The sequence below is a fragment of the Canis aureus genome, chromosome 19, assembly GCF_053574225.1.
Source record: "Canis aureus isolate CA01 chromosome 19, VMU_Caureus_v.1.0, whole genome shotgun sequence".
Classification (NCBI taxonomy): Eukaryota; Metazoa; Chordata; class Mammalia; order Carnivora; family Canidae; genus Canis; species Canis aureus.
This window is the reverse complement of record NC_135629.1, coordinates 45,892,375-45,905,211: the sequence shown is the minus strand read 5'-3', so window position 1 is coordinate 45,905,211 and position 12,837 is coordinate 45,892,375. Positions and strand designations below refer to the sequence as shown.

The following is a 12,837-nucleotide window of genomic DNA, read 5'->3' as shown; positions in this document are numbered from 1 at the left end:
AAGCCACACAGCCTGGCCCAGCAGCCTCAGCCTGGCTTCTCTGGGGAGCCACTGGGAGGCACCAGAGCAAGAGGCAAACAGGGACACCCAGCCCCACTCAGCAGAGGTCCCCTCTTCTTCTCCACGCTGTTGGTGTAGCTTCGGGCAAAACCGGGGACATGGCAGTTGGACAGGATCTATGTCCTTTGTTTCAGCAATGACAAGGACAGCTCCCATCCAGGCTTTCAGTGAGCTAAACACAAATCCAGTGGTCAGGGCAATAATGGTGGAAGCACAAAGCTCTGTGGGAACGCAAGAAGGCCCCAGCCCCGCTTGGGGGTTGTGGGGGCCAGGAGGGCAACCGCAGCTTTGTTTGAGCAAAGGTCATTTGGGTAGCTGAGGGAAGAAGTGTTATCAGACTTGAAGCTGTGCAAAGGCCCTGAGGCCATAAATTAAGGAAACAGAGTTTTGATAGGGAGGTGCCTGGAAAGACATTGATCTTTCTGGGGCCAGATGCACTCAAGGACTTTTTTTCAGGAAGGTTTCAAGTAGGGAATCAGATCTGTGTTTTCCCAAAAGCCCCCGTGTCACATCCTTGTGAGAAGATAAGGCCTCCACTTAGACCAAGGCTCCTGGGAGGCAGGCAACGGTCCAGGGTTCTAGCCACTACTCTGCCATTTAGCAGGAGTGGGATACAATACGATATATTTGGTCTTCGTCCCTGGTTCCTGGCACTCAGCTCCTAAAACTCTTGGAATCTTTGAGAGGGATGTTCCTTTCTTTTTTAAAATATTTATTTATTTATTTGTTTGTTTATTTGAGAGAGTGTGCGAGAGGGCAACTGGGAGGGGCAGAGAGAGAGGGTGAGAATAATCTCAAGCAAACTCTGAGCTAAGTGTGGATCCCAATGTGGGGCTGGATCTGAGGATTCTGAGATCATGACCTGAGCCGAAATCCAGTTGGATACCTAATCCACTGTGCCAGCCAGGTGCTCTGTAAGTATCTTTTGTATGTTAGTAAGATGCATGGTGGCTGGGGACCAGGATGGTGGCTGGTCCCCAGAAAAGCGGAGCCATTAGAGGGTTGGAGGTTTGTCCCACCTCCCAGAGAGGACAGGGGCTGGAGATTGAACTAATCACCACAGGCCAATGATTCAACCAATCATGCCTGTGGAATGAAACCACTGGGGTTAGGACAACTGGATGGCTCAGCAGTAGAACGTCTGCCTTTGGCTCAGGACCTGATCTTGGAGTCCCAGGATCGAGTCTCACATCAGGCTCCCTGCAGGGAACCTGCTTCTCCCTCTGCCTATGTCTCTACCTCTCTCTCAGTCTCTCATGAATAAATAAAATCTTTGAAAGAAGAAAAGAAAAGAAAAGAAAAGAAAAGAAAAGAAAAGAAAAGAAAAGAAAAAAGAAAAGAAAAGAAACCACCAGGGTTCAGAGAGCTTCCGGCTTGGTGAATATATGGAGGTGCTGAGAGGGTGGTGCACCCAGATGGGGCATGGAAGCTCCAGGCCCTTCTCTGTACCTTTCCCCATGCATCTCTTCCACCTGGCTGCTCCTGAGTGGTATCCTTTAAACCAGTAATAGTAAATAAAGCACTTTTCTAAGCTCTGTGAGCTCTTCCCGCAATTTATCAAAACTGGAGTGGAGTGTGGAAACCCTTGGTTGAGGGCTTGTTGTTCAGAACCTGAGATTTCCGAATGGCATCTGAGTGGCAATGGTGTGGTGGGACTAAACCCTTCACCTGTAGGGTCTGCACAAGCACAAACTCCAGGTAGTGTCAGAACTGAATTGTAGGACACCTGGTTGGTGTCTAGAAAATTGAACTGGTTGGCGTGGGGACACCCCCCCCCCCCCCCCCCCCCCCCCGCCGCAACACACTTGGCATTGGGATTATGAGTAAAACAGTTCGGGGGAATTGCACGGATCTCCCAACCTCCTGGGCCTCCCCTTCTCTATACATTGGGGGTGCACAGGGAGCACAAGTATCATTATTATCCATCCACCAAACTGATACGGGAGCTGTTACCTGGACATGAACATACCCATTTCCAAAGCACAGAAGGTAGAGGGGGCAGGGGAAGAGGACTTGGTTGAGGCTATACAGCGGCAGACTGGCACCCAAGTTGGGACTCGGTCTCCTGAAGACTGAAGCTCTGCTCCCCCATACTGTGGTTCTTGGTCTCCTGTGTCAAGACACCCCCACTTCAGCTTGGGCCTCTCACTGCTGGGCCCCCTTCAGAAACATCTGCCTGAAGGCGGTGAGGTCACATGGCTAAAAACCAAACCCCAAAGCAGTTCTTGAAGCCTTGAACAGTAGGCAGCCAGGGTGATCAGAAGAGGAAACAGGTAGGTGGTGAGGCCCCACCTTTTCAATGGCAGAGGGACTACGGGTACACGCTGCTCCTTCTTTGCATCCCTGCTTCCCCATCTGTAAAACAGGCACAATTCACCCACCTTTCCAGGTAGGACTGGTATACTGCTGGTGCTCCACACATGCCCACCAGCTGGACTTGCCCTGTGTCCTTGGCCACCAATGCCTAAGTCCCTTCAGGGCCCAAGTGAGGCAGAAGCCCAAGGCCCGGAGTCTTTTGCTCAACAACAGCAAGGGCCAGAGTAGGCAGGGGAAGAAGGCAGCCTGGCCATCCAGCTGGAAGTGAGAGGCCTAAGGTCCAAATGTCCCTGCAAACTCCTAAAAATTTCAGGCTGTGAGACCTTCAATCACTCAACCTCTCTGAACATTAGTTTCCTTAAAATGGGAGACTAGGCTGTTGGAGAGGAAGAGGTCTTCGGGGAGTACTTGGAAAATCTGGATTCCAAGTCTGTGCCCTAAAAGGAAGGTCCCACAGAATGTAGACACACCTCCAGTCCTGGAGGCAGACTGCCTAAGTCGGATCCAACCTGGGCCACCTTCCTTCTGGTCCTGAGGCTCAGCATCCCCCATTCGCCAGCCAATAATAAAAGCTTACACTGAGCACCGACTGTGAGCACCTGTAAGCCAAGCACTGCTCTGTGAACAAAGTGTTAATCCTCCAACTTTATGGGGCAAGCTTACAACTGTTCTGCCCATTTTACAGACAGGGTAACGGAGGCCCAGAGGTTCAAATTTCTGCCTTTTCCTACCTGCCTCGGATTGTCCTCTTTGCATCTTCTAGCCTCTCTTCCCCCAAGGTGACACCCGGGGGCTCGCTACTTCCAAACGCCAGTTGGAGATCCTAATGTCCCCCACCTAACCTGGACATTAGTCGGCCCCAGGCCCAGGAGCGCCTAGATGGCGCTCGCCGCGCGCCAGATGTGCGAGGCCCCTCCCGTACGCCCGCTCTCCTCCTCTAGCAGGGGCGGAGAGAGGAGGGGGAAGGAGGCAGGGGAGGGGGGAGGGGGAGCGTGCGAGCCAGGCCCTGCCCAGCCCATCAGGCCCCGGCGGGGGAAGAAGGAGGCAGAGAGCCGAGCTGGCGTAACGAGACTTTACTGAAAACAGAAAACCGGGCGAACCAAGGATTACAAACAGGAATGTGGACTCGTAGCAAAACAAAACAAAACAACAGAACAAAAAGGGCGGGAGGAGGGATGTCGGAAGGACGGAAGGGAGGGAGCAAGAGCAAGGAAAGGGAAGGGAGTTCTTTTTTTTTTTTCTTCTTCCCATTTCTTTAAAAAACCAACACAAGAAAAAACACACACACACAACCAACGTTTGTTCCCAAGTAGAAACATAAATAGGGCAGAATCGAACACTCTGTTCTTCTCTCTTCCAAAGGCAAAAAAAAAAAAAAAAAAAAAAAAGTAAAAGGAAAGGCAGGGCTTGAGGCTGCGCCCCCTCGGAGTCCCCTTCGGCGGCGGTGTGTACAAAGGGGCGGCCGGGGCGCGCGGGTTTGTGCAACACTGGGTGGCCGCGCTCGGGGAACAGAGGCAGCGCGAGGGCGGGGGGGTCATGCGCTTGCCCCCCCAGGAGCAGGGGGTCCAGCTTGTCGAGTCTGAGGCGCCCTCTCCGAGTCCTGGGCACCCCCGGGGGGGGGTCCTCCGGGACCGCGCCCTCTCGGAATCCTGGCACCCCGGGGGTGAGGGGGGGTGTCCCCGGGGCCGCGCCCTCTCCGAGTCCGGGGCGCCCACGCCCCCCCCACGCGAGCCCGCCTCCCGGGGAGGGGGGCCGCGCATGCGCCCCGCGCGCGGGCTCAGTACGCGGACACCTGGTGCTGGGGCAGCAGCTGGCAGCCGCTGTTGACGTGGCTGAGGACCTTCTGCTTGAGCTGCGCCACCTGCTCGCGCAGCAGGCTCGCTGTGGACGCCAGCTCCGTGTTCTGGCTCTTGAGCGTCTTCACTTTCTCCTCGAGGCGCGAGATGCGCTCCAGCTTGCGCTTGCGGCACTTAGAGGCAGCGATGCGGTTGCGCAGCCGCTTGCGCTCCGCCTTAATGCGCTCCTGCGTGTCCATGTCGATGGGCGACAACGGCGGGCTCTCGCCGAAGCTTGGCACGTCGGGCACCGTCTGCGGCTCATCCTTGAGCGCGGTCAGGCGGGGCGGCCCCAGCGCGCCTGGGGGCGGCGGCGGAGGGAAGGGCACAGGCTCCGCGGCGAAGGCGACCGTCGCAGCACCCCCCGAACCCCCGGTGCCGCCCGCGTAGCTGCTCAGGTTCGCGTAGACGGGCGCCTCGGGCGTGGCTGCCGCTGGGGCCAGTTCGCCAGGAGGCGCGGCGCCCGCAGCCGTGCCCGAGGGTCCTCCGGCGGCCGCGGCTGCCGAGGCCGCGCCCGTGCCCAGCTGGTTCTGCTTGTGCAAGTCTTCCAGGGCCTTGACGAAGCCCTCGGCAAACTCCTGCTCCTCGCTGGCCGCCACCTTGGGGTAGAGGAACTGAGTGCTCGTCGGCGTGGTGGTGACCAGCCCGTTGGACTGGATGATTAGGCGCTCGAGCTCGGGCGAGGCGAGCTTGAGCAGCCCCAGGTCGGGCGAGGCGAGTAGGCCGTCGGGGGGCGCCGTGCCTGGGGCGCCGTCGGTGCGCAGGGGGGCCGGGGGCGGCGCGGCCGCGGGCTTGAGCGCCGCCGCCACCTGCTCGCTCAGGCTCAGCGTCAGCGCGTCTTTCTTCATCATGCTGCCAGTCGCCGCCGTCGGGGGCGCCCCGGGGAACAGGCGACCCGGGGACGCGAAGCTACCACCGCCGCCACTGCTACTGACGCCGCCGCCCAGGCCGCTCAGCGCCTCATCGCCGTAGAAGGGTGTTTCCATCCTCCGCCTCCCCCGCCGCGCCGGCCCGGGGGGAGGGGGGGAGTGGCCGCGGCCGCCCGGGGGGCCTGCGCCCCCCCGTCCGCTCGGCCCTGCGCCCGCCCCGGCCGAGGCCGCTGCGCCCGGCCCTCCGCTGGCGGCGGCTCCTGCGCCGCGCAGTTCGCGCGCCCTCTTATAGCCTCGGCCCAGTGCGATGAGCTCACTGCCCCCGCTCGCCATTGGGTGTGGGTGACGTCGCTCATTTGCATGGTGGGGCGGGGCCAAACCACCGACGCCCCCCTGGCGCCGTTGCCCCGGTGACGCGCGGTAAACCGCACAACAGCGCGCTGCCTTGTGGGTTGACGTCATGGAGGCGGGCCCCACTCCTGGACCCGGTTACCCCGCCCCGGGAGCGCAGTGTACGACCAATGCCCCCAGCGCTGCCTCCCGCCAAGGCACGTCCCGGGTGGCGTGATGAGCCCGGCCACCAGCCTCCTGCCCGTCCCAAAGCCCCGCCCCGTATCCGCGCGTGGGGCCCCGGCTGGGCGGGGGTGGGGGCGGTGCCGGCCTCCGGGGACCGGCGGGGGATGGGGCCCGGATGGATAAATAACTCCCTGGCACCTCCCGCTCCACTACGTCTACAAGTGCCTTCCTCAGCGCACCTCTGCCCTGGCTCCGCACGGGCTGGGGGCAGAAAGCTTTAGGGAGCTAGCTGTTCCCGGTGGATCCCTGGGCGTTTGGGCCAGATCGGCCTCTGTCTCACCCCTACCCCCGAATCTCCGGTGGTGTGTTTGCCCCAGAAAGACGAGGGAGGGAAAAGGAAAACTGCCAGAAGTTGCTGGAAGCGCTTTGATCCTGATACTTTTCACTGAGGATTCTGAAAGTATGGAGTCTGGCTTCCTGACCTACAGATGGGAAACTGAGGCTCGGCAAGGTGTGACCAGGCCAGACCTCTTATCCACCTGGTAGAACCCTGGCCTCTTGCTCCTGGGCAGCCGCCTATATTTTTACTCTGCATCTGCCAGGGTGTGCTGTGGGTCCTGAGGTGAAGGTGGTTGCCTGTAGGTCCCCACAGTTTCCTCCTTAGCAGCCCTCCCCTTCCTGGTTGTTAGGCAGGAATCCTAGCTGGTAATTGTTACCTACTTAATACTGTTTTGTCAGTGCTCCAAGGGCCTCCCTAAAGGCTGGCTGGAGATGGACTATGAGGGAGGAGGAAGGGAACAACCTGTCCCAATGCTCCCTAGGGATTCTTGGGACGTCTGGGTCTAGCTGACAGCCCCTTCACATGACCCCTCCATGGCTCCCACCACACTCAGAATGGAGCCAGTTTCTCAGCCAGATGGTGGAGGCTAAGGCCCCTTCTTCCACTGACCCCCATCTAACCTTTCACCTTCTCTGAGCCTTGGCTTCTGGGCCCACTGATGCCTCAGGGCCTTTGCATATGCTATGTCCTCTGTGTGATGCTCCCTTCCCCAGTGCAAACTTGGGGTTAGAGGCCCCTCCCACTCACCTTATTTCCATTATAGCCTTGGAAGCATTCAGAATGACTGGGTGGACCCAAAGATCCTGGAGGGCAGGGACCTTGTCTATCCTGAACTTGCTGGGTCTCCAGCATCCTGTACAGCACTTGACTTGGCATAAACAAGAACACTGCGTGGCCTGGTTGCAGTGGCAGTTTCTGGCCTAGGTTTGTCTGACTTGCCTGTGGGCATGAATGTTCCCAGCCCCCAACCCCCCTCTTCTACTTCCCAGCCTCACCTGGCCCTGCCCCTAACTGGGCTGTGGAGCAAGAAGGCAATGAAGGAAACTGTCACCATGAGCAAGAGACCTGGCCTGGTGGGCAGTGACCCAGGGGTGTGAGTATGTGTCTACGTACACACAAATGTCTGTGCCTGTGTGTGTTCATGTATGGATCCCTGTACCCAGATGTGTTCACACATGAGGGTAGGGTCTATGTGCCTGTGTGGGTGGGCATGTAGATCTGTGTGCCTGTGTGTGTATACATATATGTATACTGGTGGATGTGTATGTGTCCATTTGTGTGTTTCCAGGCAGGTAGGTCACTGAGTCCTCCAGACCTGCCCTCGCAAGGTGGGATGCAGCCCCCAGCCTGTTGCTAGCCTTGCCCTGGGACCCCTCTCTGGGCCTACGCAATGGGGCTCGATCGGAGCAGATGGGGCCATGCATCTCCCCAGGGCAGGACATGAGTGGGTGGCCTAAGGAGCCTCCGCCCTGACCTTGGGCCTTCACCTTGACAAGTGGGTGAACGGTCTGGTGAACTCTGGGCAGAACCTGCCTTAGCTGAAAAACTAACCAGCAAACAGACCTTGGGATATGGAGGCACAGGGAGCCCAAGGCCCGTTACCCCTCTGAGTCTCCGTTTCCTCCTCATGAAAATGGAGTGAGTAATCTCACCCACCTCTTGGAATCTTGTGGGGTTTGTTTTATTTTATTTTATTTTTTAATTAAGTAAACTCTAACTCCATTATGGGGCTAGAACGCACAGCCCTGAGATCAAGAGTCATATGCTCTACTGACTGAGCCGGCCAGGTGCCTAGAGTATTGTGATTTGTATTGGATGTGAAGAAATAGTAAGAGCTCATAATTGTTTTCTCTTACGTGTTTTACGTTATTATAATTAGGCCAACCTTAACTGTGTATGTTTGTTTGGCCAGGAGTGCCCTTCCTTATCCTCCAGGCAAAATTCCTACTCATTCTTCAAAACCCAGTGTCTCCTCCTCCAAGGAGCCTACCCTAACTATCCCGCCTAGAGGTCCCCTAAGTAGCCCCTCCCCCCCCCATGCCGAGCTGAGCCTGCCCACTGTCTTTGTTGGCCTCTATCTTTTTTTTTTTTTTTTAATTTTTATTTATTTATGATAGTCACAGAGAGAGAGAGAGAGAGGGGCACAGAGACACAGGCAGAGGGAGAAGCAGGCTCCATGCGCCGGGAGCCTGATGTGGGATTCGATCCCGGGTCTCCAGGATCGCGCCCTGGGCCAAAGGCAGGCGCCAAACCGCTGCGCCACCCAGGGATCCCTGTTGGCCTCTATCGCTCCTAGTTGCGGGAGGGGAGGAAGAGAGGACCTGTCTTAGCCCCTAAAGTATGGGGAGCTGCCCTGAGCAGACTCTGCCGGCAACACTTTTCAAGGCCTGGCTCATTTGGTCCCCACTGCTGTGTACTTGCTCTTCCCTCTGATCCAACACCTTTTCCTGCCCTCTCCTTCCTCCTAGCCAAGGAGCCGTCTGGGACACCCCAGTCCTGCTCTATCATTTGGATCGACCCTATCCCCACCTCGCCAGGCAAGTTGAGGGAGCCCTAAATCCACCAACCAGTCACAGGCGGTGAATTAGGGATAACTCCCATTCTGTCATTCATTCATTCCTTGTACACAGGGACACCTGGGTGGCTCAGGCACCCTTTGCCTTTGGTTCAGGGTGTGATCCTGGAGTCCCAGGATTGAGTCCCACATCGGGCTTCCTCCATGGAGCCTGCTTCTCTCTCTGCCTGTGTCTCTGCCTCTCTTTCTCTCTCTGTGTCTCTCATGAATAAATAAAATATTTTTTAAAAATTCCCTGTCCACTGACTGAGCACCTATTATGAGCCAAGTGATGGGGACACACATGGATGTCACAAACACCATCACTCTCCCAGCACACGATCTGAAGGAGGAATCTAACACAACTTCAAGGAGAATGTGCCCCCTCCACGGATGTAGGTATGTCTTAGAGTTGGGTAATCAGGAGCTAATGCTGAATGAAGGAGGAGCTGGAGCAAATCGAACATCCTAGACAGTGGGACATCTACAGTGGGACATCTCCGACAATGGGCAGTGCAAAAGCCCTGGGGCAAGACACCAGCTGGCCACATTGATGGAGAGAGCAGGTGGGGCTGGATTGGGTGAGCCAGGGGAAGCCAGGGGGAGAGAAGGAAGGCAAGGGTGCAGGGCTTCCATGGGAGACTGGGTGGTATTTGTCCCGAGTAGTGGAAGTGGCCCAGGGAGACGGGATTGAGGGAGAAGTCAGCAACAGGGCTCAGCCTAGATTTTCGCCCTTACTCTCCCAGCAGCTCCACAAGTCTCAGGACATTAACTCACTTCCCACAGCAGCGTCCAGGGAGGGCGTGCGGCCCGCCGGGGTCCACACAGCCCAGGCCCCGTCTGAAAATTCAGCCAGTCCCCAGTAGTACCCTCGGTGGGGAAGGGAAGCTGAAACTAACCCTCCACCCCTTTCCCAGCGAGGAGGGTTCCAGTCTCCACCGCTCTGGGGCCTCTCAAGAGCCAGGAGATTATTACCCTTCTTGATTAACTTTTTTTTTTTTTTTTAATTTTTATTTATGATAGTCACACAGAGAGAGAGAAAGGCAGAGACACAGGCAGAGGGAGAAGCAGGCTCCATGCACCGGGAGCCCGACGTGGGATTCGATCCCGGGTCTCCAGGATCGCGCCCTGGACCAAAGGCAGGCGCCAAACCGCTGCGCCACCCAGGGATCCCTACCCTTCTTGTTTAAAACAACCTGCAACTCGGTTTCATGTTTGGTCTTTACTTGAAGACCCAGGGAACTCCAAGCTAGTGAAACGGAAAGCCCCAAAGAAAGAATAAAGGAGTTAAGCAGGAAGCAGAAAGGGGTGAGGCGGATGGAACCTCTCAAGGGGAGGTAGGCGGGGGGCTGCGCGCAGGACGCCGCGGGGCTCGGTAGGGCCTCTGGGGAATGTCCTGCGGCGCCTGGGTCCCCGGGCTGGGGGGGGCGGGGCTTGAAGGGGCCGTCCCCGGGTGGCGGGACCCCGCAGGGGGCCGGGGGAGGGGCGCCGGCGGGGGGCTGGGGGGCGCGTCTGGCCTCCGCGCATTCCTAGGGATCAGGTTACCGGCCGAGGCGGCGGCCCCTCCCCTCCCGCCGCTCCCCTCCAGCCCCGCTTCCGCCCTCGCCGGGAGCAGGAACCACAGCCACCTCCCCCGTCCAGTGCAGGTGCTCGGCGGGCCGCAGGGAGGGGACCCACACCCCGTCCTCCGGGCGGGCACTGGCGTTTTCCAGTCTCCCAAGACCATTTTACGGACGAGGAAACGCGTCGTCAGCTCCCTTCAGCAGCTGATGCAGCCAGACCGACGGAGCCTGCTTTACGACCGGTGGCCCTGTTGACTGCACCCGGAGGCTGCAGTGTCCCCAGCTTCCCGCAGGCCCGGAAGAGCCGCTCAGCCCAGAGTTCCTTGATTGACCGTCCAGAGTGAGCCCGGAAGGGCGCCCGAGCAAGGAGAAAACAACTCACACCACGTTCCCCCCCCCCTGGCCGGGCCAGAGCCCTGCCCTTGCCCCATGTAATGTGCATCTGCTGTATACCCAGGCCCAGGTTAGGCCCTTTCCTAGGCGGACTTGGGGAAACCTGAAGGTTGGGGGTGGGAGGGTGGTGAGTTCACTGAATTAAATTCAGAAGCTGATTTGCTTTGCTTTTGTTTTTCTTTTGGCCAACCTCCAGCACCATCATTCAGCCATTCCATCACCCTCTGTGTAGCACCTACTGTGTTGTGTGCAGGGCCTCTGTGGTAGGCCAGGGTTTTCCACCATCCCTCATCACCTCCTCAGTTGATGCTCCCCTATGGGCCAGGAAATACCCACCACAATGAAGAAGTCCGCTTTAGGCTGATGTCACAATTTCTCCTTTAGGTCGACCCCCTTTTCTGTTTTTACTTAAGTAAATATATTTCAAAAGGGAAACTTAATGTCACCACCAAGAATGGAAAACCAGTTTATCTTGCCATAAATAGAAAGAAATTGAAAAAACGATGAAATGAGAGCAAAACCCAGGAATTCCTTCCTCGGGGACACTCTGGGCCAGGCCCAGAGCGGGAATGTCTAAATATCCAGAAAGCGTTAAAAGCAGGGAAGCCCCAAGCCAAGCCAAAGAAGGGTGCAGGAGAGGCCACGGGAATCCACTTTGTGGTTTTGTTTCTGAGGGCCCCAGCACACAGTAGGTGCTCAATAATGTGCCAAGCCTTGGCAGTGAGCACCTACTATGCGTGGGGTTTACCTGCATCCACCAGCATCCTTTCAGGGCCTTCGAGTTTATAGACCCATTTCCAGGGTCACAAATGAAGGTGGTGGTGGTGGCAGGTAGCAGGGACCCCACAGGGCCTCTCTGGGGAGACTTCAGTTTGGTTCAGATAAATGGAAGCTCCCCGCTTCCGCCTCAAGACCTTGGGGCTGTCCCCACCCACAGTCCTGTGGCTCCTGACAGCCTTCTGCAATGAACTATGGGCCCCTGACGTCCTGCTCAGGCTGCCCAGGGATTGGGGGGGGGGGGGGGCGGCGGAATGTGTACATCAATGAATATGAATTAAATAAGTAAATGAATTAATGAGTGGATGGTGTAATGGATGATTTGGCGACGTAATAAATGGATGAGTGAATTAATGGAGAGGATGCATCCATGTGATCAAAATGGGAAACCCACTCCCCACATTTTTCCTTAATATCCCCACACCAGCACTGCAAGGAGGGACATCTGTTCACATTTTTCAGAGGGACAAACTGAGGTTCTGAGCAAAGCGTGGCTCCCTGCCCCCCATTTTCAGAGGGCAGATTGGAATACAGGCAGCCTGCTCTCTGTGAGCTGCAGGCCAGGGGGGCGAGTAAGAGAGCGGGGGCCCAGTGGGGGAGTAGATGGAATGGGGGCCAGGCAGGCAGCAGACAGCAGGGAAGCGGTGGTGGCTGGGCCTCCAGGGCGGGAGGAGTAGCCAGAGTCCCAGTTGATTAGGAAAGGTTCCAAGGAAAGAGTAGGTTTGGGGGGCCTCCCAGCACTCACGGAGACACACACCAGCCCTGCGTCTCGCGGGCGTGGGGAGGCAGAGACACCCCCCCCAACACTCAGAACCTGAGGCCACCACCGTGTACTCCCTCGCTCGCCGCTTCCCCCCTTCCCCGCCACCGCCTCTCCTCGGGAGGAAGTGGTGAGGGTGCGGGGGAGGGCCCCCCATTCTCACTTCCCCTGGGGCAGGGCGGGGCCTACAGGGTCCCCTCCCCCGCCGCGATAGGGGGGAGACGGGAGTGGGGGCTGGGAGCCCCAAGAGCCAGGGCTCGGCCCGGGGCGCTGCGGCCCCTCGTTGGGTGACCTCTCTAAGTTCTCTGGGTTTCGATGGTTCTCATCTGAAAAATGGGGGGAAGAAACTGGACCTTGAAACAATGGATTGCTGGGGGAGAGGACCCCGCCCCACCCCCGAGGAGACAAGCCGGACAAGGACACTCCCAGGCCCGGAGGGGTCACGGCCGGGCCGGAGGGAGAGAGGTCGCTGTAAACACGACTTGGACCGGGGCGGGAGGCGCATTCCAGGCGGAGCGAACGGCGCCGGCGAAGGCCTGGAGGCTGCTCGGGACCTCCCGCCTCGCGGGGCGGCCGGGCCTGCCCGGGACCTGCAGCTCGCCGTCCCCCCCAGCCTGGCCCCTCCTCTGGCGGGGGTGGGGGAAGGATCTGGAGCCTCCGCGCGGCCCGCAGCAGCCGCAGAGTTAACCCGGCGCGGCGGCCCGGCCGGTGGCGAGGGGGGCGGGTGGCGTCAGCGCCGACGTCAAGGCGAGGCGGGGCCGTGTAGACTCTGGCGCCGGGCCGGTGCCCCACGCCGCGCTAGAAGCCGTGGGTGTGGTGGTAGGCAGGGTCCGCCCTCCAGCTGCCCCCGCGCGG

At 58.3% G+C, this 12,837-nt stretch overlaps 1 protein-coding gene and 1 long non-coding RNA gene across 2 annotated transcripts; one reads left to right on the top strand and one right to left on the bottom strand.

The window, feature by feature from the left end:
• Window positions 1–3,434: 3,434 nt before the first annotated feature.
• On the bottom strand, window positions 3,435–5,313 carry JUND (JunD proto-oncogene, AP-1 transcription factor subunit). The gene has a single exon (XM_077859391.1). The coding sequence runs from the start codon at window positions 5,195–5,197 to the stop codon at window positions 4,154–4,156; it is 1,044 nt and encodes a 347-aa protein (XP_077715517.1). The 5' UTR covers window positions 5,198–5,313; the 3' UTR covers window positions 3,435–4,153.
• A 2,861-nt stretch (window positions 5,314–8,174) lies between these two features.
• LOC144290300 (uncharacterized) lies at window positions 8,175–10,603 on the top strand. The gene is made up of 3 exons (XR_013358039.1): window positions 8,175–9,056; window positions 9,514–9,827; window positions 10,132–10,603. It is a non-coding gene; the product is annotated as an uncharacterized LOC144290300 (long non-coding RNA).
• Window positions 10,604–12,837: the final 2,234 nt, after the last annotated feature.

Bases quoted from the DNA above. Each gene is read 5' to 3' on its own strand.
- JUND (XM_077859391.1), bottom strand. From the start codon at position 5,197: ATGGAAACACCCTTCTACGGCGATGAGGCGCTGAGCGGCCTGGGCGGC.